Source organism: Mustela erminea, chromosome 4, assembly GCF_009829155.1.
Source record: "Mustela erminea isolate mMusErm1 chromosome 4, mMusErm1.Pri, whole genome shotgun sequence".
In the NCBI taxonomy this organism is placed as follows: domain Eukaryota; kingdom Metazoa; phylum Chordata; class Mammalia; order Carnivora; family Mustelidae; genus Mustela; species Mustela erminea.
In genome coordinates, this window is record NC_045617.1 from 140,471,397 (window position 1) to 140,499,279 (window position 27,883).

A 27,883-nucleotide genomic window follows, 5' to 3' on the forward strand; every position below is an offset into this window, starting at 1 on the left:
AGCTCATAAAACGCAGTCTCCATAAAAATGATTTGCATGACCCATTTCTCGGCTGCTGAGCTGTTCTGATCCTAATGCCTGGTTTTCTTCATGGTGTGGGTTTCTGCCTGCGTGACCGTCCTCCCCAGCTCTGCCTGGGACCCCGCCGTCGAGGGCTATCGGGCTGTCTGCACCGCCCGCCCCAGCGGCTCGGGAGCTGCTCCCGCGGCCGGACTCCGCCGCGGCCTTGCGCGCGGTCCCCAGCGTCCCGGCTGGGAGAGGCTCCCACGGGGCCTCAGAAAGGAACAAATTGGAGGTCCCCGCAGGATGCCTTCATCTAGGGTGTTTGAAAAACGAACTCATCCAGGCAGCAGGCTCCTCCCACCTCTCCCGTTCCTCCGCAGAGGGCTGCGATTTGCACCGTCTCTGTGGTTGAGACGCCTCGGATCTTGTTTCCAGTTACAAACATCCCACGGCCGCCCAGGTCCCAGGTCCGCGTGATGCGGTTTATTGTGGCAACAGTTCCCGGCAACTGCCGAGCGCCTCCAGCCCTGGCTCTCGGTGTGCAGGGGCGGGGGTGCAGGGCGAAGGGCGCAGGGGTGGGGTGTGGGGCGCTGGGGTGGGACACAGGGGCGCAGCAGGGAGCACCCCTCGGGGCGCACAGCGGGTCCGGGCGGAGGGAAAGCGCGCGGCGCGCGGCATGGGCTGCGGACCTTCCCAGACTGCTGAGGACCAGAGACGCGTGCCGGCGCCCAGGAAGGGCTGGGAAGAGGGATTTAAGGTAAAACAAGCAAACCCAACAACTAGCGGGCACAAAGCCCTTTGCCACGACTGGGGGCGCGGGGGGCGGGGCGACTGGAGTAGGCTGGGGCTGGGTCCGCCGGGGACTCGCAGCCCTCGCGGGTGGGAGCCGCTGTGTTCGCCGTGTTCACCCGCTGTCTTATCCAGGACTCATCCTGCCTCAGGACTAGCTTTGAGAGCCTTTTGTGGTTCAAGAACTTGAGATGGTGATCACCCCCCAGGGCAGAGGCCGGAGTGGAAGGTAGAGCTGTGCGTTCTGCCCAGAGCTGGGGTTGCTGGGGACTCTCAGGGGAGGGTTGGCGTGCAGGGGAGCTGTCCTACTTTATTGGCTTCCGGAAAGTGAGCCTTTGAGAATTACTTAGAGCTCAAAGAGATCCTGGAGGCCTTCTCTCTGGCTGAGCCCTGCCGCTTACCTAACCCTGAGGACCCTAAGGCCCAGAGAGGCGGACGTCTTGCTTGAGGCTGCACAGCTTGGTTGGGGGCAGAGCTGGAGATAGACTCTGATTTTCAAGAGTCTCATTCCAGTATTCTGCGCGCTCTCTCTCCTTCTCAAGGTTGCAAACCCCGTAATTCTTCTGGAGACATGAAGGGGATTTTTTCCTGGGGTGCCGCATGGAGGGATGTAGGGTTTCATCCCATCCTCACCACCGTCCATATTGCACCAGTGAAACTGGGAACCCGCAGAGCTATACCTTGGGGGGGGGGTCACCCAAAGATAATATTACCATATACTCTGTCATCAAAAGCAGGACACTTTTAAGAGTGAAAAGGAACACTATTAACAAATTTGCCGTGTCTGAGTGGAGCTCATACAGTCTGCCGGAAACCAGGACTTAGGGTCACCCCTGCAAAAGGGCATTTTTGGAGCAGCGGTCTAAAGTGCACACCTATTTTTTCGCAGACAATGTGCGAGATACCATTTGGTGCCACTCGCAGCAGTACTGTGTGTGGTACACAGGCTGGGCTCTTGGGGCACATCAGTAGACAAACCAAGCTAGGACCTGGTGCGCACCCATCCTGACACGGTTTCTATTCCTTGACACTGTTCCTTTCTATCCCAGCTGCCTCTGTCTGAGTTTAGGGCCCTCTTACCTCTTACGGGCTCTTCCTGCCTCTCCCACTGGCATCCTCCCTAGCCTATCCGCCTCCCACCCACGCTGCCACCTCTGTTTCTAAGGAAGAATTCCCTGGAGTGTGCAAAAACCCCCTACACATGGTCCCACCGGTCTTCCGAGCCTCATCTTGTCCAGTCCCACGCACTTGTGGACTCCCGGGTCTGCCGCAGGAGCCGGCCGTGCTCCCTTCCTCCACTCATCAACACCGTGCGTGCTGTTCCCCATGCCATTCCCCCTTCCTGGAATGCCCTTCCCAGGCTCCCATTTCCAGTTCACCTGAGGAATTCTTTTTTTTTTTTTTTAAAGATTTTATTTATTTATTTGACAGAGACCACAAGTAGGCAGAGAGAGAGAGAGAGAGAAGCAGGCTCCCTGCTGAGCAGAGAGCCCGATGCGGGACTCGATCCCAGGACCCTGAGATCATGACCCGAGCCGAAGACAGCAGCCCAACCCACTGAGCCACCCAGGCGCCCTCACCTGAGGAATTCTTACTTACCTTCAGCACCCGGCCCAGACACTACTGCTGGGGCACTTCTCACGTGGTAAAGGTTTATTGAAAGCTCCTTCTGCCTCATAGATTAACTTCTTGGAAACAATTTGGTCATCTTTATTACTCATGACTGCTTTGGGTTAATATACAGGAATACATTTCCCCCCCTCTCTCCAAAAACTGTATTAATGTGGGGTACATGGCTCAGTCGGTTAAGTGTCTGCCTTCGGATCAGGTCATAATCCTGGGGTCCTGGGATCGAATCCCACATCAGACTCCCTGCTCAGCGGGGAGCCTGCTTCTCCCTCTCCCTCTACCACTCCCCACCGCTGACGTGCTCACACCCTCTCTGAAAAAAAAAAAAAAAAACAATCTTTTTTTAAAAAACGATATTAACATGATTTAAAATATTAACCCATTGTGCTTTTATCTTTTTTGTATGAAAAATATATATTTTTTAACTCTACTGGCATGATTACGAATAAGACTTCCATAGAAGGAAATTTCCACTCTCTGTGTTTCTTATCTGGCCACTACCCTTTGTTTCATTTTGTGGTTATTACTGAAAATTATTTTGTTGAGCAGGGGGAGGATAGAGCAGGTGGAAGTGATAAAAAAGCAATCCTTTCTGCATGTGAGATACACGGGGTTCTTCTAAGCCAAGCTTCCTCAGGCTTGGGAGGATTTCTGTATTTCTCCCTGAATTCCCTGGGTATGGAAGTCATGGTGTCTCCACTGGATTTTTGTCCAGTTTTCCCAACTGGTTTCCCTGGGTCCACCCCACCCCCACCTGCCTTCCAGTTCTTCCTCTTCATGACCTCCGGGGCAATCCTTCTAAAGCAAAACCTGATTATGTCATCGTCTGTGGGCAAAGCAGTGACCAACCCATCAGGTAGGCACACAAGCCAGTGGTCAAGAAAGTCACCACCTTGGGTTGATTTCTGGGTTCACCGTGTGTTAGTGGTGTGAAGTGAACTTGGTCAAGTTATTGAGCATCTCTGTGCTTGAGTATCCTTCTCTGTAACATGAGGGTACTACTGGTACTAGTTATTTCATAGAGCTATCGACGAAGGTGAAATCATGGGAAATGATTCTACCAACGCCTGGCACGGACTAAGTGCTTAATAGGAAGTAGTACAATTGTCGTTATCATGAGATAATTTCCCAAATTCTTAGCACGTCTTACCAGCCGTCCTCGGGTCACATTCTCCAGCTTCATCTCCTCCTACACTCAGTCATGGTCAAACCTCGCTCCTTGTTGCTCCCCAAACTCCTTCTGTCTCTATCTCCATGCTTTTGCACCTGCTGTTTATCCTGCTGTTCATCCTCTCTGCACACTTTCCCTCTCCTCCTTGTCGGGTCACATAGCAAATATGTACCCATCTTTCAGGACAACGTAAGGCCGCTCTTCCTGCCCCTGCCCCTCCCCGCTACTGCCACCATGCTGGCAGAGTTGACCTTAGACCTTCTCCTACCATGTTTCAAAACATCTTATTGCATTTATTCGTGTCCACGTTTGCCTCCATCCTGAGTCACTACCTTCTTTGTCTTTGCATCTCCTGTGCTCAGTACAACGTCCAATGCAGACAAACACTAACGAACTTTTCTTGAGTGACTTCCACGTCCCTCCGGGCTCCTCCAACTCCTTGGTTTCTTCTTGTGTCCTAGTCGCGTAACTAGACTAACGACAGTCAGCAAGGAGGAAGTTCAGTATTAAAAGAGCCTGAAAATTGACTCAGATTCGACTCACGCCTGTATCTCCTTCCCCACCCCCCCCCAAGTACTTCACTTTGGAAATCTGATCCAGCAAAGGTGTGATTATTAATTAAACACTCTCTAGCTATCGGAGCAGTGCTGCTTTTGCTAACTTCCTAAATGCACGGGCTGAGGGTTCTGTAGTTCAGCGGTGTCATTAAAATGAGATGAACGTGTTTGCTTGCATGAAATTTTTATGCTTCTTAATGGCACAACTTGAAAATATTCTGAATCGAACCTCCCGAGACCTGCCTACTGGCTTTCTCCTCACTTTTGCCTTAGTTTAAAGGGGTAAAAAGGCACGATAATAAAATAATGCCTGATAAGAAAAGCATGCGAAACTTTTCTCAGTTGGAGAAATGTCCTTCTGTATAATGAACTCCGAGTTTCTGGCTTATTATGAAAAGGAACAGATTAGATTGGAATAGACAATCTCTACGGACCCTTCACAGTTTTTCCCTAGTCTTTGACCAGGAAAGTCTTGTTTATCATCAGAATAAAAGGGACCAAATGGCTTCTTCCACTTCAGATTCTTTTTTTATAAAAAGATTATTTATTTATTTATTTGACAAGTAGGTAGAGAGGCAGGCAGAGAGAGAGGGGGAGGCAGGCTCCTGGCTGAGCAGAGAGCCCGAAGTGGGGCTCGATCCCAGGACCCTGGGATCATGACCTGAGCCGAAGGCAGAGGCTTTAACCCACTGAGCCACCCAGGCGCCCCACCACTGCAGATTCTTAAAAGATGATATTTCTGAGTGGTTTTTGGTCGGTTGCTATTTGTTTTTATATTCATTAGATGTAAACTAGAAAAATCAAATTTTGAAGGATGCATTTTCCCTATATGTCTAGAAGACAAATATATTTATAAAATGCATCTGCCAATCACATGATTTAAGGTTTCAGCTCAAGGGAGACTTGACAAGTGACTCCCTCCAAACTGCTTGGCAAATGCGTTTCTCAAAAGCTTTAGAACACAACCTAGGGTACCTCCAAACCCAAAACAAACAAAACACAAAAACCAACTCTGTCTGTAGTTAAAAGTGATATCCTTTCTGGAATGCTGATGATTCTCATGCATCCCGTTAGCTTAGAATTCTCGGCTTTTCAATTCTGTCTATAATGATAAGATTTTATCCCTAGGACAATGCAGTATAAAATAGAACTGATACAAAATATAGAAACGTGGGCACCTGAGTGGCTCAGTGGGTTAAGCCGCTGCCTTCGGCTCAGGTCATGATCTCAGGGTCCTGGGATCGAGTCCCGCATCGGGCTCTCTGCTCAGCGGGGAGCCTGCTTCCCTCTCTCTCTCTGCCTGCCTCTCTGCCTACTTGTGATCTCTCTCTGTCAAATAAATAAATAAAATCTTTTAAAAAATATATATATAGAAACGTATTGATTCCAAGCTTCTACCACAACTTCATCTCAAAGAAAGGATAAAACCTCCCTCCCACCTCCCCACCCCCTCCCCAGCACCACAGCAGATAGACTTCTCATTGGTGTGAAAATATAAACCTTGCATGCATTAAAAAGAACAAGAAATCTGTTTCGCCATATCCCCAAGGGGCATAGATAGAATTAATTTGTAAATATCATTGGTCTTTGAACTCTGTCTATTCTCAAGTCTAGATTATGAAATTGGGTTAGAATTTCCAGAATGTGTTGCATATAGATAAGATATTTGAAAGACAGCCTCAGCTTTCTGAAGAGAAAAACCTTACATTTCTGCCCTGGAAACTCAAGGCTGGTGGATGTTATTTTATGTCAAAAGATTGTGTTTCTTCTGTTACCATTTAAGCTTTGGTCACTAACAGAGCTTAAAGGCAGACTGGAAGTAAGCATAAACGGATGAAGATCCTTGCTAAGGTCTGGGTTCGTGGCTTTGATGAAGCCTTTGGGAGATCGTGAGGGGTTAAATATACTTAAATGTACTCTGATTTGTCGACAGCAAAATATCTTTGTGAAAAGCCACCTTCGAGACTGAGAAATTCAAATTTGCTCTCAGCTCCAATATGGGCATTTTGTTTGTTGTGGTTAAATTTGTCAGAGTCTCTAATGGGAAATGTTCAATGGCAGAATTCATCCCAGTGTTTCACTTGGTGCCTTCCTAGCTTCAGAAAACTAAAGGTCTGAAAAGCAACACAAAGTTATAAAATCACCTGTCTTACCATCACTGCAGATAATTGGTTTTTCATAGTTTATTTGGAAAGAGGAACAAGAATACCTAACACAATCTTTGCTTTACCTCCAGCATGAATTGTGAGCCCCTGAAAAAGCATCAGACTCCCCTTTTCTTTTGTTATATGTAACAATATGTGTTTATATATATGTGGGAAATATGGGTGCATAAATGTGTGTGTGTGTGCATGTGAGAGAGAGACACCCTGTCTGATATCATAGAATTATTATTATATAATAAAATAACAGTATGTCATATCTATAAAGACTTTTCCTGGGTCAGCTTACTGGACAGGGGCTGCACAGCAGTAATTGTGTCTGTGCAGAAAGACAAATGGAGAGAGAAAGAATAAGCACATAGTTGCTCTTGTGCTTTCTCCATCTGCCGTTTGTATTTTAGATCGATTGGCTTTTTGTTCGCTTACTCGTTTGTTTGTTCCGTTGGTCGCTTTTTCATGCTTCCCGGTGTTGTCTTGAAGAACAGAACCAATTAACTCTCAGCATGATGAAGTGATGTTGATTTAGCTGGAGTGATCAAACTATGTTAGGATGGGGATGAGAAGCTATGTGAGTCTCCCTATGAACATAGGAGAACCCTAATTGAATGACAAGAACCTGAGACAGGTTGGAGCTGCCCTGACCTACTGACTGCGATTTCTACTTAGCATCTGAGGGATTTCAGAGGACTCTGGAGAGCTTCCAGAAAGTGAACAAATGTGCTTAAGTTTTTTTTTTTTATTTGTATGATTTTTATTGTGAGAGTACCAAAAGTTTCATGCTGATGTTCTGTTTTTCTAAATTAAATTTTCCCAAAGGAAATGCTTTCTCTCGAGTCCCTGAAGTTGTAACTGTGAACCAGAGAGACCTCCTTCTTTTAAATGGAAGTTCTGAGAAGTGTGCTGTCTTCCTTTCTGATGTTTCTGGGCCCATCTCTTTCCCCCAGGTTCATCACCATTGTCCTAGTTCATGTTCAATCAGATCTCACTTGGGCAACCGCAGCCATGTTCACTGACCGCCCTGCTCTGTCCCTTCCTTGCTTCCTTCCACTCCCCCAGTTTGCACTAACCCCAGTGACTTTTCTAAAAACACACGCATGATCATTTTATTTTACTTCCATGGACAGTAATCCTATGAAGGATTCCTGGTCACATTTAAAATAAAATCAAATTCCTTGATTTCCCTTTCCCACTTCAACCCCTACCCCTCTCTACCTCCAGCTGTTTCTGTGCCACTGAAAAAATTCAAGTTCAAATGCTCACAGTGCTGTTTCATACCCCCTTCTTCGTGTGTGCTTTGTGACCTTTTCTTCTTGCCCACTGAAAGCTCATTCATCAAGACCCAATTCAAGAATCTTCTCTTCTTCAACATCTTCTGCTGCCCCAGCAAGATACAACATGGTACTAGTGTAGCAGGGCATTGCTGGAAATATTGGGGTTTGGAGATAGGATCCTGAGGACCTCTGAATACTCAGGGGAGAAGAAGAGCACCCATGGGCCAACAATGTGAAATCAATAGACATGAGAAGAAGACCCAGAGGACAATACTCATAGATGATGCTTATGTTCTTAGGTCTCCTGGGGACACTGAGGAGGCTTCCTCTGGTATGTGTGTCTTAGATGCAGAAGAGGTTGGTCAGTCAACCCAAGCAAGGAAAGAAGAGCCAGTGCTGAGAGGGAGGGGACAGGGAAGTTTAGAAGGGATTGGAGAAAAAGTCTTCCTGAACAGACCGATATTAGAACATGTTGCCTCTCCAAATAAATGACAGTTCTTTAAATTGGATTAATTTACCTTTTTGAAAAACTCACTACATTTTTTTTTCTTACTTTTCTTCTTTTGCTGGGGGACTATGAAAGATTGGATGTGGACCAGCATTTTGGAGTCACTGGTTTCTTAAATCAAATATGGGCCCTTTTTTACAGTGTTTTGACCTATTTGCAAGTGATGGAATTGTAGTATGGAGAAATCGATATTCTTAAAAGGAAAAGGTGAGGTTGTAAGCCAGTGCAGGATTTATGGAGGACTCTCTGGAAACCAATATTCATAAAAAATGTGTACATCTTTGGATCCAGCACGTCCACATCTAGGGACATGTTCTCTTGGAGTGATTGGGTGAGTTCACACTGAAGTCTATGCACAGATATATGATGGCACTGTTCCTTATATTGAAAACATATATAGAATCACATATATAAACATATGTAGAAACACCTAGATGGCATTGGTAGAAATTTGATTAAACAAGTTGTGACACATTACATAATAGACCACACTCCGGTTCGTCATCTAAACGACTGCTCCCCAACATTAAGTAGAATAAGGTAAATCAAAAAAGAAAAAAAAAAAAAGAATGAGGTAAATCTGTAATCTGTATACATTGACCTACATACACTGATATATAGTATATACACTGATGTACACTAATATCTCTGATACATTGTTAATGAAAAAAACAGGTTACAGAAATATAATACAATACCATTTAATGTATAACCTAATTTATTTTATTCACAAGTAGCTTTATTAAAATACAACCCACATGTCATACAACTCGCCCATTTAAAAGGCACAATCCATAGTCATCACCACAATGTAATTTTAGCGTATTTTTATACTCTCCACAAAAGAAACCACTATGCATTAGTGGCCAATCTCCACATCCTAAGCAACCACAAAATCTCTACTCCATTTCTATTAATTTGCCTATTCTGAATGTTCGGTAAGTGGACCACTCTTTGCATCTGGCTTCCTTCAGTCAGCATAACGTTTCAATTGTCACCTACATAGCAGCGTACTTGAGGGCTTTATTTCTTTTTATTGCTCTATAATATTCTTTGGTCTGGATGGACCGCATTTTATTTATCCATTCATCTGTTGATGGATATTTGGGTTGTTTTTACTTTTTTAGATATTACGAATATGAATTTTGAACATTGGTGTGCAAGGTTTTGTGCGGACATATGTTTTCATTTTGCTTGGGAATATATACCTAGAAGAGGTATTTTTGGATCAAATGCTAACTCTCTGGCTTTTTTTTTTTTTTTAAGATTTTATTTTTTTGAGAGAGAGAGATACCTCGTGCATAAGCAGGGGAAGGGGCAGAGGGAGAGGGAGAAGCAGGCTCCCTGCTGAGCAGGGAGCACCATGTGGGATCATGAACTCAGCTGAAGGGAGACGCTGAAACGCCTGAGCCCCCCAGAAGCCCCTCTGTTTGAGTTTTTGAGAAACCCTCAAACCGTTTTCCAAAGTGGCTGCACCATTTACATTTCCAGGGCTCTGTACAAAATCTCCAAATTTCGCCACATCCCTTATCATGTGGTTTTTTTCCTTATAGTCATCCTGGTGGATGGGTGATGGTATCTCCTTCTGGTCTGGATTTGCATCTCCTTAATGACTAATGATACTGAGCATCTTTTCATGTGCTAATTAGCCAATTCCAATTTGTTTTTAAAGATTCTGTTTCTTTGAACAAACACATCTGGGAAGTTATATACTGAGATGTTAATAGTGCTTTTGTCTAGGGAATAGTACTTACTTTCTACTGTGTTTCTGTGTCATTCGGGTTCTACCAAAAGAACAGAACCAGGATTATGGCTGGCTGGCTGGCTGGTGAGATAGATAGATGATAGATAGATAGATAGATAGATAGATAACAAGGAATTAGCTTATGCAATTGGGGGCTGGCTAGGTAAGTCCAAAATCCACACAATGGCATAAGTGGTCAGAAAGGACAGGTTTGGGTTGAAAGTGCAGTCCACAGAATGAACTCCTCCTTCCTCAGGAAAACCTCAGTTCTGCTCTGAAGGCCTTCAACTGACTGGATGAGGCCCACCCAGATTATCAAGGATACCCTCTTTCACTTAAACTGATTGGAGGCATTAACTACATTTACCACACACCTTCACAACAACGCCTAGACTCTGTTTGATGGAATAACCATGCTATAGACTAGCTTAGTTAACTCATAAAACCAATCATCACCAATTTCCTTCTGTATTATTTATTTTTACAATAAGTCTGTATTACACTTTTAATCAGCAAAAACAATAATGTATTACACTTTTAATCAGCAAAAACAATAATGATACTTTCATTTTTAAAAAAAGACTTTTTCACACTGCAGTATCTTTACTTTTCACACTTGATGGATGTGTTCATCTTGGCGTCGTGCGGGTGCCCAGCGTGGTAGCACGTCCCTGACAGATTGCTAGCAGATACTGTATCCATTTCTATTGCTGCTGTGACAAATTATCATACACTTGGTGGCTCGCTACAGCACAATTTCACTCTCTTCCCATTCTGGAGGTCTGAAGTCCAAAATCAGTTCCACTGGGCTCAAGTCAGCATGTTGGCGGGGCGGGTTCCTTTCAGGGGCTGCAGGAAAGAATCCTCTTCCTGTGTGTCCCGGCTTCTAGAGCTGAATTCCTCCCATTCCTTGGCTGGTGGCCTTTCCTCTGTCCGCAGCTGATAGCATCTTCAATGCTTCTCAGCTTCCCGGGTGCATGCATCCCCTTCTGGACTTCTGTAGCCGCGTCTCCCTCCGCCTCCATCTCATAGGGACCCTCGTGGTTACACTTGAGTACTCCAGGATCACTGAGCCCACTTAGGGTCCTTAAACGCATCACACCCGCAAGCAAGCTAATATCTCCAGGGAGCTGGGGCCAGTCAGCCTCCACTACAGGTACCAGTCGGCTGAATATTCGCAAAGCAGACCTTGTGATGTTGTTTCCATCTTCCAAGAAACTATATTCCAAGAAATCTTGACTCTCACATGGAGCCATTCCCTTTTCACAGGCTGATGTCAGAGGGATTCATTCCAGGGAGGACGGCAGGCCCCAGAAGGAAGCTGTGGTACCCGAGGACACTGGGAGCAGCCCCGACAGCCTGGAAAAACAGGCTCCGTTGGGAAGCTTACCTGGCACCATACCAGAAACCTCCCCAGCTCTTAGTGAAAGAAACAGAAGAATAAATTCAGGTAACGGCCCTCGTTTATATGAATCTCCACAAAATACTGTCTCTCTAAATATGTTGTATAACATATGTTAGCAACCCTTTTATCAGTTTTGTGGACTAGGCAGTGTTCCAGATGGCAAAGACCTCATCTCTGACACATGAGGATGGAGCCTCAGACCTTCATTCTGTAAATAAATAATGCTAACCATTAATTTTCTTGTAGATGAAGTGATTAAAACCATCTTGATTTTTTCCTTTTTTCGTTTCTTTCTTTATTTTTTTTTTTTTTTCAAGCAAGGAGCCCTTGCTGCTGGTGGGAAACAGACCTTAGGCTTTGGTTACATTCCTGTAGACTTCTGCCATGTTCCCACCTTTCCAAGAGAAAGTTCTCCATTTACAAAAATATATGCAGCCTCCATCGCACTGCTTCCTTGGTGTCTCCCATCCAAAGGATCAGCAAATACACAAAACAACCATCTTTCAAACACACAGAAGAGGTCATTATGACCTGGTGTGCTCCTTAGAAACTATTTTGACTTTTCCCGTGGTTGGTCTTGCTTTCCTTGAGTTACCTACAACCCCCCCACCCCCCACCCCCCGCCAACTCCCAGGGTTGATTTAAGAATGCCTAGTTACACTTTATCAGCCTCTGAAACAAATTGAACTCAATAGAACTCAAGGAAAAGTGCTTTTTTTTTACTGGAGGGGAAGGCTTTTGGGCTATTCCTGACTGCTGTCCTTTCTTGTCTTTTCTTCCCCAGGCACATGTTAGAGCTGGAAGATAGGTGGGTTAGTAAATGGGATTCTTCTCCTTGGACTTTGGGGGCACACTCTCTTTATGATAGATTTCATATTAACCTTCACCTAGTGGGTCTGATGTGAGGAAGGAGACGGGGGATACAGCTGGGAAACCTCCCCTCTCTCTCTCTGGGTCTGGCCAACACGTACATTTTTTTTCTCGACGATAATTCCGTTGATGGGAATCCCTCCTAGACCGCGACACGGATGTTCAATGTCTATGGCGTTACAGACGGCAGACCGTCAGGGGCACGGGGACGCAGGCGTACCCTCGGTCCGTCTGTCCAGCGGGGTAATGCAGACAGACACACCAGCCTGGGGAGGGAGTGAATTATTAAAGCAGGTGTTCCAAGATGTGGTGTAAATTAGTTTCCAGGAAAGCCATTCCCACTGAATGAGTAAGAACCAGTGCCCTACGCTTTATATCTGTTCTCTGCCCAGTTTCTCCTCAGTCTCTTTTCTGGATCCCTGATCTGCCCATCTTTAGAGTATAGTTGTTAAAAATTTCAAGCTTTACACTAACATTTCCTGTCTTTCCTTTAAAAAAAAAAAAAGAAAACATCCTTGAGTTGGGGGAAATCAGAGGGGGAGACAAACCATGAGAGACTGCGGACTCTGAGAAACACACTGAGGGTTTTGGAGGGGAGGGGGTGGGGGGTTGGAGGAGCCTGGTGGTGGGTATTAAGGAGGGTGCGTATTGCGCGGAGCACTGGGTGTGGTGCATAAACAACGAATTCTGGAACACTGAAAAGAAATAAAATAAAATGAAAAAAAAACTTACTATTTTGAATAATTTCAGATTTGAGTAAAGTTGCATAAAACAAAGAATGCCTGTATTCTTTCCCCCAGATTTCCCAAATGCTAACATTATACCACATTTGAATGTGGTATAATTACAGGAATCACAGCCCCTCTCTCCCCCCCTTCCCTCATGCTCACTCTCTCTCTCCCTCTCTCTCTCACACACACACACACACACATGCACAGGTTTTTTCTGAGAGCAAATCGCAGACATAATGACACTTTATTCTGAAGTACACCAGTGTATGTTTCCTAAAACAAGGGTATTCTCTGCATAATCACAGGACAAGGATCACAATCAGCAAATTACCCCTTATGCAGTACATATCTCATTTGCATATTCAAATGTTATCCATTGTCTCACAAATGTCCTTTATACATAAATTTCAGGTTCAAGATCTAATCCAGGATCACATGGTTAATGTCGACATCATGCGGTGTTTTTCTCCTTTAATTTGGAACCAGTCCCTCAGCTTTTCTTTGTCTTTTATCAGATTGATGTGTTTGGAGACATAAGCCATTACTTTACAGAAACTTCCTCAGTTTGTGTCTGGCTGATATTTCCTAATGATTAGCTTTGGGTTATCCATTTTTAGCAAAAATACCAAAAATGATATTATACCTTGCTTAGTACATCAAATCAAGGGTCATGCGATATCTGTATTTGACCTTTATTGCTTTTTCTTTGCCTTGCAAACGTTTTTTAATGTAAAATTTATCAAATTTTTTCTCTGAATCTGAAATTTGAGTCATAGTTAGAAAGCCTTTCCCTATGCCAGAGTTAAACACGAATTCACCTATGTTTTCTTGCACAACTTTACTTTTGACACTTATGAAGAATTTCTAGCCTTGCGAGAAAACGCTAATCTGTACCTTAACTGCATAGGAAACAGACCCGTATGTTCAGTAGGATGTCAAATTTGTAAAAGTAAAATCTGATATATCAATAGCGGTAATCTCTGAATGGTAAGAGGATGGGCGTTTTTCTTTTCTTTTTTCTTCTTTTCTATACTTTCCAAGTTTACTCTGATAACCATGTATGACTTTATTTAATTTATTTTTTATTTATTTAATAATATTTTAATATTTTTATTTCTTTAATAAACTTTAATACATTATTATTTATTTATATTATTATTATACAATAATTAATATGGTAATACATTACCATGTATTAACCAGAAAGAGGGGTCATGTCACTTTCCAACATCCCCCCAATTGTCTTCAGCATCCCAAGAAATAACGAGGATTAGTTGGAAGACCTCCATAGTGCACGGGTTTCTTTGTAGGCTGGTCACTGTCAATGTCAAGCCAGTATTTTGGACCCAGAAAAATAACTGATTGAGACAGTTCATTATTTTTATTTCATAATCATTTTAATAATTGAATAATTGTATCATGTTAGTGACAGTCGTCAACTATGACGTTCTCGTTAGACACATCCTGAGAGGGAAATGGACCACACAGTGGTCCTTGGGGAAGGGGGGCACCGAGGTGGCGGAGAACTTGGGGATTGAAGTCAGACATTCTTGGATTCAAACCCTAGTTGGTTCTCTTCCTAGCCATGTCACCGTCAGCAAGTAAATTCGCTGCTCCCATAGAGTTTATACAATAGGGATGATAATACCTCTCTCACAGAATTCACAACATTACAAGGGACATCTGGGTGGCTCGGTCCATTAAGCATCTGCCTTTGGCTCAGGTCATGATCCCAGGGTCCTGGGATCAAGTGCTGAGTCAGACTCCCTGTGAGTCCCTGCTCAGTGGGGAGCCCGCTTCCCCCTCTCCCTCTGCCCCTCCCTACCACTCATCAGCTCACTCTCTCTCTCTCTCTCTGACAAATAAATAAATAAAATCTTTTTTTAAAATTCCCAATGTTACAAAGTTTTTATAAAGGACATAAGATGGTACCAGGTACCTAAGTGCTCAGTAAATAGTGACTACTCTATTGACCCTTCCAAATAAGGTCACCTTCTAAAAGAAAAAAAAAAAATCCCCTTAATTCTTTGAAGAGGTTTTACCTCTAAATTTTTATTAAATTTTTCTCTATCGTTTCAAGCTTTCGTTTACTAGTTTACCTACTTGAAAGACATGCTTTACTGCTCTGTACCGAAAGGTATACAGCTCTTTAAAGTGAAAATTGAGTCTATTTCAAACACATGCAAGGTTAGAAGGCACAACACTGGACAAGAAATGAGATTATTGACAATTCGCTGAGTTACTTGCAGCGGTCTTATAACAACAAGGTGAATATTCTGACAGGAGAAACATCTCACTGGCTGGTGTGTGTGCCTGTGCGTTTTTTCACCTCTTCCCGCTGCAAATCCGTGAAAACTGTCTTTGTTAACCAGTGAGGGTAGAAATTTTCATAAAAAGACTCTGACCACTAGATGGAATGATTCACGGTACCATCAGGACTTCCCGATGATTGCAAAACAGAAGAGAGCCCATTCCTGAGGACTCCTCCCTGAACCTTTGTTTAGTAATGGGAATCCGTAAGGACAGATGTTTGCGTCTTTGTAGAAATGGGTGATTTCGGATGGGGTGTCTCTCTCATCAGTGCAGTTTATAAAGGCTCCCCGAGAAACTGCTTCGGTGCCATTTTCGGAATCAGTCGTAAAAATGTAGCTGATACCGCTTGACTTCAATTGTGATTTAGTTCAAAGACTCTTTTCAAAAAGGCATACTCTTACTTACATAGCTTTAGCAGATGGCGTCACTGGAAACTCAAGGTTGCAGAACTAGAAGTCTCTTGGCAACATCCCACTGTTTATCCTTTGTATACAAAGCATAGAAACCAAACTGCAACTCAGAGGAGTCACTGAAAGGGTATCTCCTTCCTAACTGTGCTTCGTAATTAGCATAGAGAACCCACGTAGTCATACTCAAGTGTATAAGTGTTGTTACAACAAAAAAGTAGTACATAGCAGCACATGAAAGACTTTTTGTTATGTTAATACAGGGCTTGCTAAGTAAACTGTATATTCTGCTGATGTGTATCCTCTGTAAGGACATTCAGAATTTGAACTTCAAACGATTCAAAGATTTATATAATTGACACAGATACGTAGGTTAGAGTGTTGAGACTAAGATTTAGTTAAGTAATGTCATTTGTAAAGCATCCACTTAGCATCTGATTGATAAAATGTTCATGTTTACATTTCTATTCCTTCTTTCTTTCCCTGTAGACCTAGTGATGGATGGATTAATCCATAAACCCCAACCCCTAAAGACCCAAGAGCGACAGAAGTCATCGGATATTCTGGAGGAATTAATTGTCCAAGGAATAATACAGAGCCACAGCAAAGTATTTAAAAATGGAGAATCCTATGATGTCATGGCAAGTAATTCCATAATTAACATTAGCTTATAGTTAAAAATAGCTATAGAATAGGATCGATCGCGAATTACAGTCTCCAAACTCTTCAAGTCACCACGCAGATTGTAGCATTTAGCTAAGCCAGTTTTTTCTCCCATAACTTCTCTCTCCTGTCTACACATCACCCTTCTCTCAGGAAGTGCCTTAATCATTTTTTCAAGCTTATATATTTAAGCAATCTCTACATCCAATGTGAGGCTTGAAACAGGACCCCAGGACCAAGACCTTCATGGTCCACTGACTGAGCTGTCGTGGTACCCCAAGAATGCCCTAATCATCAATGATTAATGAAGTCAATAAAACATCTTGGATTTTACTGAATCTGAGAGACAGTAAGCCCCGCTGAATATCCTGCCTTCATTCTTTGAATAATTTTTATTAAGCATTACCTATGTACTAGGTATTATGACTATAAACTGGAACCCAATTTCTATAATAGGAAAATACACCTAAATGCCAAAGCTAGAATAGATAGTCTTCCATACACACTAAGGTCCAACATGAGGAAGCAAATACAATGATGAAAATCTTCACACTCTTATTTTTTTTTCTTTGTTCATTCATCTTGACGAACTGATCATCGTTTTTCCTTAGTGTGGGCAGTATTTTTACTTAGATTTTAACTGGTTGTGGGCCAAGTCTTGAGTCCTTCATTTTTTAATAAGTTCTAGCTAAGCCCCTGAAGAGGATGGCAGATGTTGTTGTGGTGGTTTTCGTCTGTTTTCTTGTTTGTTTAACCAAAGCTCCCAGGCAGCCCCCCATCGTCCTAGAAAAGATGAAAAGAAGACTTGAGAGAGAAAAGAAGCCTAAGGAGGAATGAGTAAGAAAGAAAAGAAAGACACAAAAATGATGGAAATAGGGACCAGAAGGAACATTTTTTTTTAAAGATTTTATTTATTTATTTGACAGAGAGGGAACACAAGCAGGAGAGTGGGAGAGGGAGGAGCAGGCTTCCTGCTGAGCAGGGAGCCTGATCCCAGGACCCCCAGATCATGACCCAAGTGGAAGGCAGACGCTTAAGGACCGAGTCACCCAGGCGCCCCACCAGAAGGAACATTAAAGGCTCTGGATGGCTGCCCATCTTGGTCCTGTAGGGAAAATAACCAACTGGGAATAAAAATGATGCATTATTTAAATTAAGTTTGCCACCTCGACCAAGTCACTTAAGGGTTTGAATAAAGGTAATTTCCTTCTCTGCGTGTAGGAAATGCTGAGAACTCATGAATAAAAGCCAAAGTGGCATTCTCTTTTGAAGAAGGAAAATACGAAGGTATCTGGGGAAAAGAGAGGAGATTGCTAAACCTCATGAATGATACGATCAGGTTGCCAGGAGTAAGAGGGTGTAGGGGGCAGGGGAAGGTAAAAATAGATTATATAATGGAAAAGATAATGTCAGTGCAATGACAGTTTACATTTGGGCCACGCTATTGTGATACGCGGCACTTTAGGATACTGTATCTGATATGAAAGTACGAGAAGATGGGTCTTTAACATGGAAAAGGAGGGCGGAGAGATTCTTTTCTAGCTGTAAGTGAGTCTCTGGAGGTCAGAAAAAAGGAATGTGTCAAAAGGAAAAAGACAGGAGAGCGATCTGGAGAAGGATGGATTGTGGAAACTTGGAGTAGCGAAGCGATGCCTTCTTTGGAGAAATGCTGTAGAACCCCGATGCTAATGGCAGTGGGAACAGCATTAAAAGGTTGGTCACAGATGAATGAATTCAGACTGAGACCTTACAAGGACACCAGGAGGGTTAAGCAATATCAACTAAATCGTGAAAGAAATGTATCTATTGAAGAATGAAAACTATGGGCTTGACCTTCAATATCATCATTAGGTGAGCCCCAGATGAAGAATGCGTTTATATTATAGAGAAATTGAATGATTATCAGGAACCTAGCTGGACTGTTCTCAAAAAAGATCTAAAGTTGACGGGACCACAGAGGTAGGCGAGAATCACACATTTTATTTCTTTTGTTTTTTGCTTTGTACGATGTCCCAGTATAATCCACACTTGCAACAACACAGCTCTGTGTTTTATTGCCTAGGGCTGTGGTCCTAAACCTGGCTGCACATTCTAGTCACCTAGCAAGCTTTCAAAAAATCCCAGTGCCTAGGTTCCTCCTGAGACTAGTGGCATTGGGGGAGCCCTGGCTGTAATGTCCCTAGGTGATTCTGGTGGGCAGCCCAGGCAAAGAACCACTGCCCTGAGCTTTCTACCAATGTGGACACAAAGCCTTCAAATTCATCATAAAGCTGGAAAGGGTTAAAGCTTTTGAAATTGAATTCCCCCATTCATTATGAAAAAGAATTCTAAAGTATTCCTGAAAATATGTTATAATGTTATGTATATATTAATAGTATAAAAATACAATAAATATATAATATATTAATATTATAATTATTCAATATTGTATTATAATAATAAATTACAATGTTATATAAATATTATATTATTATAACTATAATATATAAAGGTATTTTTATATTATATCATGACTATGATTATTATTATATGTTATATGTAATTATATGATTATTATTATAATGCCATAACACATTTTCAGGTAGAGAACTAAGGGTATACTCAGGAACATATGGAAATGAAGGAGAGATACAATTGGTCAGTGTCTCAGGTAAAGTCTCTCAATTCAGGCGTATCTGAGAACATATCAGACACCAGGGGTCTTAATATTTTAGAAAAGTTAGGAGCCAGTGTAAAAAGATGAGTGAATACTGAAAGGGGGAACATACTAAGAACGGAAATATTGTTAGACAGTTCATATTTTTAACTATCCAATATCTAATAATAGTTAATTGGATCATACTTTTATTTAGACTATCACACTTAATTAGATAGTTAATTGAATCATACTTTTAACTCTCCAATATTTAATATTTGTTAAGGGGGAAAAAAAGAGCAGATGATAAAATTGGCTAAAAAAAACAAACCAAAAGGGATGTTGATATCAGCAGTTACTAGGATGTGATGAAGCCAATGAGAAATTGTAACACAATTTCTTCATCGATCCCAAAATTCATTTAAATCAAATATTAGGGGGGATTGGAATAATAAATGTGAGAATACTGGGGCGCCTGGGTGGCTCAGTAGGTTAAGCCTCTGCCTTCAGCTCGGGTCATGATCTCAGGGTCCGGGATCGAGCCCCGCATCGGGCTCTCTGCTCAGCAGGGAGCCTGCTTCCCCCCCCCCGCCCCTGCATACTTGTGATCTCTCCATCAAATAAATAAATAAAATCTTAAAAAAAAAACAAAACTATAGAAGTTGCTAGGTCAAAGATTTTCTTTAAGAATACCAGCAGAGGGGCGCCTGGGTGGCTCAGTGGGTTAAGCGTCTGCCTTCAGCTCAGGTCACGATCCCAGGGTGCAGGGATCAAGCCCCGCATGGGGGGGGGGGTGGCCTCTGCTCAGCAGAGAGCCTGCTTCCTCCTCTCTCTCTCTGCCTGCCTCTCTGCCTACTTGTGATCTCTGTCACATAAATCATAAATAAAAATAAAATCTTAAAAATAAATAAATAAATGTGAGAATACTTTAAAAACAAGACTTCTTATGTAGACCCAGTGTGTAAATATAAGGGAATGTTAGATCTGTCCCCTTCTGTAATTCGGTTCTCATGTAGAGGGAAATATAAGAAAAGGTTTTGTAAAGTGAGGGTCCTCCACTCATCTGCTGAATTGGGGACCCCCTCCTCCTTGAGCCAGTCTCTCTCTGGAGGTCCACAGCAGTATCTGTCCCCCAGAGGGTCCCATTCATTTTTTTTTTTTTTTTAGTATTTTATTTATTTATTTGTCAGAGAGAGAGATCGAGATCACAAGTAGGCAGAGAGGCAGGGAGAGAGAGCGGGGAAGCAGGCTCCCTGCTGAGCAGAGAGCCCGATGCGGGGCTCGATCCCAGGACCCTGAGATCATGACCCGAGCTGAAGGCAGAGGCTTAACCTACTGAGCCACCCAGGCGCCCCAACTTCTATAGGTTTTAAAGTCGATTTTTTCTTTTTTTTTTTTTTGAGTTTCTATGACTCACTCCTCTCTGAGTGTATCACTGTTATTTTCTCGCGCCGAGAGTTGATAAATCCTGACTTCAGGAAATCCAGTGGGAAAGAATACAGATACTTTCCCTTAGGTCTTTCAAGGCTTTTATTTCAATCGTCAGACTCAGGAAAGGATGAGGGCTGCGCAGGGAGGTTCATTTCCAGAAGCAGGAGGAAGTATTTGATTTTGTACGTATGGTCCGGGATAAAGTCCCGGACTCCCAGGAAGAGTCCACCCAGACCGGAAATCCCAAGTGTCTCAGAACTACTGTCTACGACTTTAGTCAAGATGCTGACTCCTGTGGGAAGCCTCAGAGAGTCTTTCTTCACTGAATCTGGGATTACCATTGCATGTTCTTTTAGCCCTCTGTGAGTGAACTTCCCAAAAAAACTGTTTTCATACTAATTTCACAGTATCTTTAGCTGAACCACTACAGCAAGAACGTCCCTCTTCACAGCAAATGGCTTTTGCCAGCAGGAAGCCCGAGAGCCAATTGTCATAAAAATAATACAGTGATGGGGGAGGGGAAGCTTGCTTTGACAAACATCCCACGGTTTTCATGTAGTGAAAAACTTCTCACCACATAAAACTGTCTGATGGCTGTAACTGAGCCAAAACTTCAACAAATGTTTCCTCCTAAAAGGCTTTCCGAGAATCATGGTTCTTAAAGCTGGAAGGAACCCTAGTGGTCCTCAGCGTCCTCACTCTTTCTACGTGAGAGAAAAGAGAGTCCAAAGAGGTGACTTGTCTCGGGGGATACCATGGGTATTAGTGGTCGGCAGGTTAAAGCCCAGGCCTCCAGCTGGCCCCCGGGATTCAGGTTCCCATTCCCACCCTTCAAGACAAATACTGTAACTTGGTGATGATTCTGTGGGCTGTCACTGAAAAAAGTCACCGCTTGAAGACAGGAACAGACATCTCTCCAAAGACATCCGGATGGCCAACAGACACATGAAGAGATGCTCTACATCACTCATCATCGGGAAAATACAAATCAAAACCACAATGAGGTATCACCTCAGACCCGTCAGAATGGCTAAAATCAAAAATACAAGAAACCACAGGTGTTGGCGAGGATGTGGATGAAAAGGAACCTTCGGGTCCTGTTGGCGAGAATGCAAACCAGTACAGCCAATGTGGAAAATGGTATGGAGGTTCTTCAAAAAGTTAAAAATAGAACCTCCCTAGGATCCAGTAATCGTACTACTGGGTATTTACTCAAAAAAATACAAAAATACTAATTCAGAGGGATACATGCTTCCCAATGTTTACAGCAGCATTATTTACAGTAGCCAAACTATGGAAATGGCCCAAGTGCCCATTGACTGATGAATGGATAAAGAAGACGTGGTGTAAATACACAATGAAATATTCCTCAGCCATCAAAAAGAATGAAATGTTGCCATTGGCGACGGCATGGATGGAGCTAGAGAGTATAGGACTAAGCGAAATAAGTCTGAGAAAGACAGATACCATATGATTTCACTCATATGTGGAACGTAAGAAACAAAAGAAATGGGCAAAGGGAAAAAAAAAAGGGAGAGAGAAATAATCCAAGAGACACTCTGAACTATAGAGAATAGACTGATAGTTATTAGAGGGGAAGTGGGTGGGGGGTGGGGGATGGGGAAATAGGGAAAGAAGATTAAGGAGGGATTAATTGTGACGAGCACTGGGTGTTGTATGGAAGTGTTGAATCACTGTATTGTACACCCGAAACTAATATTACACTGTATTTTAACTGTTCTGGAATTAACATTTTTAAAAACTTCATTTAAAAAGTCACTCCTTTCACTGAATGAAATGTAATTACCCTTTCCTGCGTAATTACTGATACCTCCTTGGAAAAGAAAATCCTGTGAAAGAAGTATTATTAAGCCCATTTTTAAAGAGATGAAAGCAAGGTTTACAGAGCTGAAGAACTCAGGCAAAAACACACCATGGCCAAGCCAGGGCTCAAACCTAGGTCTGAGTCTTGGTTTGGTATCTTGTTCTCCTGTGCTGGACCTCTTCTCTGTTGGAAGTATTTTCAACATGAACAGTCTTATAGTATAAAGAGACAGTCTTTTAGATATTACAATGGATATCACTAGTTCCTTTTCTTTAAAAGTCTTTAGAGATGGGGCACCTGGGTGGCTCAGTGGGTTAAGCGTCTGCCTTCGGCTCAGGTCATGATCTCAGGGTCCTGGGATCGAACCCCACATCAGGCTCTCTGCTCAGCAAACAGCCTGCTTTCCTCTCTCTCTCTCTCTCTCTCTCTCTCTTTCTGCCTACTTGTGATCTCTCTTTCTTGGTCAAATGAATTTTAAAAATCTTTAAAAATTAAAAAATTAAAAAATAGAAGTCTTTAGAGAAATTACCTAGGACAAATCAGTTTATTTATAATGAAACCCAGAGTTCACTGGGACCTTCCCCAGTTGTCATAAATCTATATATTCTGACCCAGTTGTCATAAATCTATATATTCTGACCTAGATGTCCATCGTAAATTAAGAGAAGGCGGCAAATTGCAGAGCCTGGTGAGGGCATAATCTTATTTACGTTTGGTTTAACGTTACAGATGTACTACACATACATATATATATATAAATACATGCACATAGAGAATTCTGGCGAGACACATACCAAACTTTTTTAAAATAGTTCATGCTGACGAATACAACTGGGGACCAGGTGGTTTAAACAGAAGCCTGGGAAACTATTTCTGTATTGCTTTACTTTTTCATGACCAATGTATGTTATAAAAAATTAATTTTTAGGGGCACCTGGATGGCTCAGTCAGTTAAGCTTCTGCTTTCACTCAGGTCATGATCTCAGGGTCCTGGGACTCAGCCCCGCATGGGTGTCTACACAGCGGGGAGTCTGTCTCTCCCTCTCCCTCTGCCCCTACCCCTGCTGGGCTCTCTCTCACTCCCTCAAATAAATAAATAAATAAATTTTAAAATTAATTTTTAAAAAGAGAAAACATGTATGTTAAAACTTTCTTTAAAAACCCTTTACAGGGGCACCTGGGTGGCTCAGTGGGTTGGGCCTCTGCCTTCGGCTCAGGTCGTGGTCCCAGGGTCCTGGGATCAAGCCCTGAGTTGGGCTCTTTGCTCAGTAGGGAACCTGCTTCCCCATCTCTCTGCCTACTTGTGATCTCTGTCTGTCAAATAAATAAATAAAATCTTTAAAAAAAAAAAACCCTTTACAATCTTTTTTATAAGTAGAAATTAATCAGAAAGTCATTATCCCATCACTTTAAACTCCAGAAAGGGTAGTCAGTCACATGAAAGAGTCGGGGATTTTTCCTAACGTCAAGAAAACATTCTCGAAGTCTTCTGACGGCAAAGGCCAGCCCAGGGTCGCTGCTCAGTAATTGTTAATTCTCTCCTCGGTGAGACCCAGAGTACTAAAACCCTATCTCGATCCAAAATGAAAGGCGTTTGTAGCCCGCGGCATTTACAAAATTATCAGATTTAACTTTTTATTTTTACCTTAAACTATACATTCATCACTCCTCTGCCTCCTTTCTCTGCCTTAGGTTTCTTCTCCAGAATCTTTTCTTCTCCTGAATCCTCTTCCAGCTCCCGAACGTCCTCGCATTCTTTGATGGGTTTCAGGAAGAGCCTGTTTTTGTCATTGGTTTGGGGTTTTTTTCCTAGAGAGCTAATAGACCTTTTTTTTTTTTTTTAGGACTTAGTTCTCTTGTTCCCAGCATTCACATGGTGGTCTTTAACTCTGCCAAAATACCTGTTTAGATTTTTAGAACTAACCTTTTACACCGTGTGCATGCCACCTCTTCCTGGATCTGCCCTCCACCCCCTGAATAATGTCTGTTTCTCCCTTTTGAAAACTGTCTTCCTCCAGGTGAACACGACACCACTGAGAAAGCCACCGGCCAGGCTAAAGAAGCTTAAGATCAAACAGGAAGCAAAGGCTTTCACAATGAATGACCTGGACGAGAAGATGCGGGCAGTGGAGAGGCACAGGAAGGTCCTGAGCTCACCTCTGAGCAGGGCTGCCTGCCGAAAATGCACCCACATAGGCGTTTCCTAAGTGCTGCTTTAGGGTTCAGATCAAGTACTGGAGTGATCTGTAGGCTTTCTGGGCTGTCTGTGTCATTTTCCTTTAATTCTCTTTGTGGGGTGCAGGAGTAAAGCATCCTGAAGCCGGCTGAATGCTGGCCCCATCCAGGTAGCCTCAGGAAACACTGGTCCCTTCTGAGTATGGGGTCTGCTTTATTGGGAAAAAGAAAACCTCAGCTGGAGTGGGGGTGGGAGGAGGCGTCGGGGGCAGGGGAAGAGGGCAGGAGATGAGGGGAGGCCGTGCAGAGGACACGCGGTCTCTATCACCCTGTGCCCCCCATCCTGCCGGAAACAGCTTTCACAGCTGTGGGCTGCCGACCTCTGCCTCCATCTCCCTACCTGGCCGGCCTCTCCATCCCCTACCTGGGAAAGCAAGGGCCATCCAGAAGCTCCAGGAGGGGAGGGAGTGTGTCTGTCCTCAGCAGTGCCTCGGCCGGTGTTTGTGGAGTGACTGAATGATGGCACAGCCCAGCCATGCGGGTTCGTGTCAGGCATAGGCATGAGAAAGTTATCTGGGCTCATTTTGCTTCTTTAATACTGCTTTTCAGACTAAAGAAGAAGACATAAGAAAAAGGCTAAGGAGTGACCGACTTCTGCCCCCGGCCAGTCACCCGGGGGCCACGGAACCCGGTGGGGCTGAGGTTCCCTTTGCCAAAGGACCCCACCAGGCGACTTCTGGCCTCTTGGAGCCAGCGCACCTGCAGGGAGCAGAGCCCTTGAAGAGGAAGAACAGCAATGCAGCCTCCAGTGGAAGGAACTTCAGTTGTGAAAGCCTCGGGGTGGTGGAGTCAGACCGGTCCTACAACCAAGCAGATGATGCCTTTGAATGAAGCCATCTTCCGTGAAGTGCGTGAAAAGGCAGAATTCCCCCCAGCTGGGACCATCCTCCTCGGTGGCTGTGTGCTTTCTGGCGGCCTGACCTCACCCCGCTGGGACGCGCCGTGGGTGGAGGAATGGTTGTGTAACCTGCAGGGGCTGAGCCCAGCGGAGGAAATGAAATGCCGACGCTAGCAAAAGGGAAAAAACCGAGACGATCTGACTAGCTTCCATATGACGCGGTTGGCATCCTCCTCCAGTGTGGCTTCGAGCGTCGTGAAGACGTCTTGATGAATACTTTCCAGCCTACATCACCCTGCCTGTGCCAGATGAAACCCTTCTCTTTGGCTCCGGGTCCTTGGCTATGCCCGTCCTCTGAGGGTCCCTTCAGACCAAATGCGTGGATGTGTATTCTGTATTTTCATGATCTGTAGGCTTCTTATCGGTAGAGTTTAGTTATTTTTTTTTTTTAACTCTCTTTGTGTGGTGAGGGATTAAAGCCGTATCTTGAAGCTGGTTGATTAATAGTTTCATGCGTATTAGCTTAAGCTAGCAATATCCAATTCTTGAGAATTAAGTGTGAAAAAAGAAAAAACTTCTGTTGGGTCTAGGGGCTAAGAGGATGTCCAGGTGGCAGGGGGTGTGGGGGGGGAGGGGCGCTGGGAGGACGCCCTCATGTCAGTGCCTTACTGCCCTGTGGGCTCTCTGAGCTGAGTTGGCTGGCCCTTATCTTACTGGAATTAGGCTTGGTTCTTCCCTCTGCTTTACCATCCACATCCAAACGCTGACCAGGTCAGATGCGTCTCCATTCTGAAGATCTCCCCTTCCTTGTCACCACTCAACTATCATTCAACTGAATCACAACTTTTGTTGCTCTTCCAACCACAGTCCTCTGGTTAAAACCCTCTCTTGGCCTCCATTCACTGTCATGATAGAGTCCAGACTCTTTTCCGTGGCTGGTAAGGATCTCTGCTCTCCCACGTTCCTGCACTGAACTTCTAGTTCCTAAACTCGGCGCACCCTGCCTAGCCTCGGGGTCTCTGCACATGTAGATTCCCCCCTTTCCCTCTCTCCCTCCTGCTACTTGAGCTGATTGATGCCCTCTTGTTGTTCATGTCTCCACTCAGACCGCTTCCTCCAAAGCTCCTGGTCTGGGTTGGTGCCCTTTCCCCATAGTTGCCTCTTGGCACACTGGGCGACTTGTCTCTGCACTTGCCATCCTGGTTTGCAACTGTTCGAGTCAATGTATCCAGACATCTTCCAGAAACAGGATAGCTCCAGAAGAGGGGAACCGCCTGCTGGGGGCAGTGCCAATGACCAGAGGACCACATGTCACCTCCTGCTTATGCTCTCCCTTTGGGATATTGTGTTCCTATAGTCTACAGGACTGAGAACTCTTGCAGTCCGAGGCATGATGGGGGGTGGGGTTTCTTTCAAAACTCATTCCAGAACAAATCCCATCAGAACCTTTAAGAGCATCCTTCATACGCAGTGTCATGAGGAGCCCTGGTCCAGGACTCTCTGTGTTTCCACGACCTTATATGTTAATTCAGGATAACCACCTTTATGAAATCGTACCAAATGAAATAATGAGTGTAAAAGTACTCCATTTAATCCTCTGTGACCCCCCAAAAAATTTTTTAAAACACACCAAACATACAGATAAGAAGAGTATAGATCATAAAAATAGCATCTGGAATATGCTATAACGTTATAGAATATTATTTATATTGCCAGCAACACGATGTTTTCCAAATCTAGTGTCTTGAGATTTTCCTCTGGAGATTATCTTGTGGTGACATTGTGCTGATCTTAGAAAATATCAGAGTAGCTAAAATGACTGCACTAGGCCACTTAGGAAAGGATTTGGGTATCATTCAGATGTCTGTAAATAATCAAATTTAAATGACCAAAGCATGCCTCAAATACAAATGGCTAGTAACTATTGGGAATTAACCCCCCCAATTTGATAAATACTCCAGTGATACTTTCTCTTGAACTTTTATGCTCTTGCCTGTGCTATTTATAGTGACTCAGGGGAAGTGTCTGCTGGGTTAAAACTAGGCAGAGTCCATGCAGCCATCATCACTGAGACCCTGGCTTGGAAACCCCTCTACTTACAGAGGGTCAGATATGCCCGAGTCACACTCTCCTGGGTATTTCCTTAGTGAGAAACACGTGAAAGGGTGGAAAGAGAGGCAAAGTGGAAACAGACATCTGGACCCAGGAAACGGCTCTGAAGCTCTAAGGATGTTACTATTCCCCCAAACAAGGCTTTAGCGATGGCTCAGCGTCTCTAAGCTCCTCCCCCCTGCCCAGAGCGCCAGCATCCACTGAGGTGCCCCCTGGCATTCGAACCCACGCCCGCTGCCCCAGAGCCTTCAACCCCTCCCTGCAATGCAGTTTTTTAACTTCAAATGTAAATGGGACTTTTTTCCATGATTTTTTTTGTTTTAAGGATGATTTAGACTGAAGAGTAATAGGAAAGAAAGAGATTTCTAAAATGCAGCAAAGGGACATGTTAACTTTACGTGTTGAAATAACATAATTGGCTTTCTCATTCTTAAAACATAAAGTTTTAGCTGGGTGTGGTGCACAAACAATGCATCTTGGAACATGGAAAAAATTAAATTAAATTTTAAAAAAAATTACATTTTAAACAACCGCTAGGTTATTTCAACCCAAATCCAGTCACAACCTTCAGGAAGTCATGAGTC

The 27,883-nt window shown here is 43.6% G+C and overlaps 1 protein-coding gene across 1 annotated transcript; it reads left to right on the forward strand.

Moving 5' to 3' along the window:
• The first annotated feature begins 464 nt into the window (after positions 1–464).
• Positions 465–26,858, forward strand: STMND1 (stathmin domain containing 1). Its single transcript, XM_032341177.1, has 5 exons — positions 465–760; positions 11,104–11,284; positions 16,050–16,201; positions 24,133–24,258; positions 24,899–26,858. Exons 1-5 carry the CDS (start codon positions 680–682, stop codon positions 25,178–25,180), a joined length of 822 nt encoding a protein of 273 aa, XP_032197068.1. The 5' UTR covers positions 465–679; the 3' UTR covers positions 25,181–26,858.
• The last annotated feature ends 1,025 nt before the right edge of the window (positions 26,859–27,883 follow it).

Coding starts and splice junctions, on each gene's coding strand:
- STMND1 (XM_032341177.1), top strand. CDS start 680: ATGGGCTGCGGACCTTCCCAGACTGCTGAGGACCAGAGACGCGTGCCG. Junction 11,285..16,049: donor AAACAGAAGAATAAATTCAG/GTAACGGCCCTC, acceptor CTTTCCCTGTAG/ACCTAGTGATGGATGGATTA. Junction 16,202..24,132: donor GAGAATCCTATGATGTCATG/GCAAGTAATTCC, acceptor GTCTTCCTCCAG/GTGAACACGACACCACTGAG.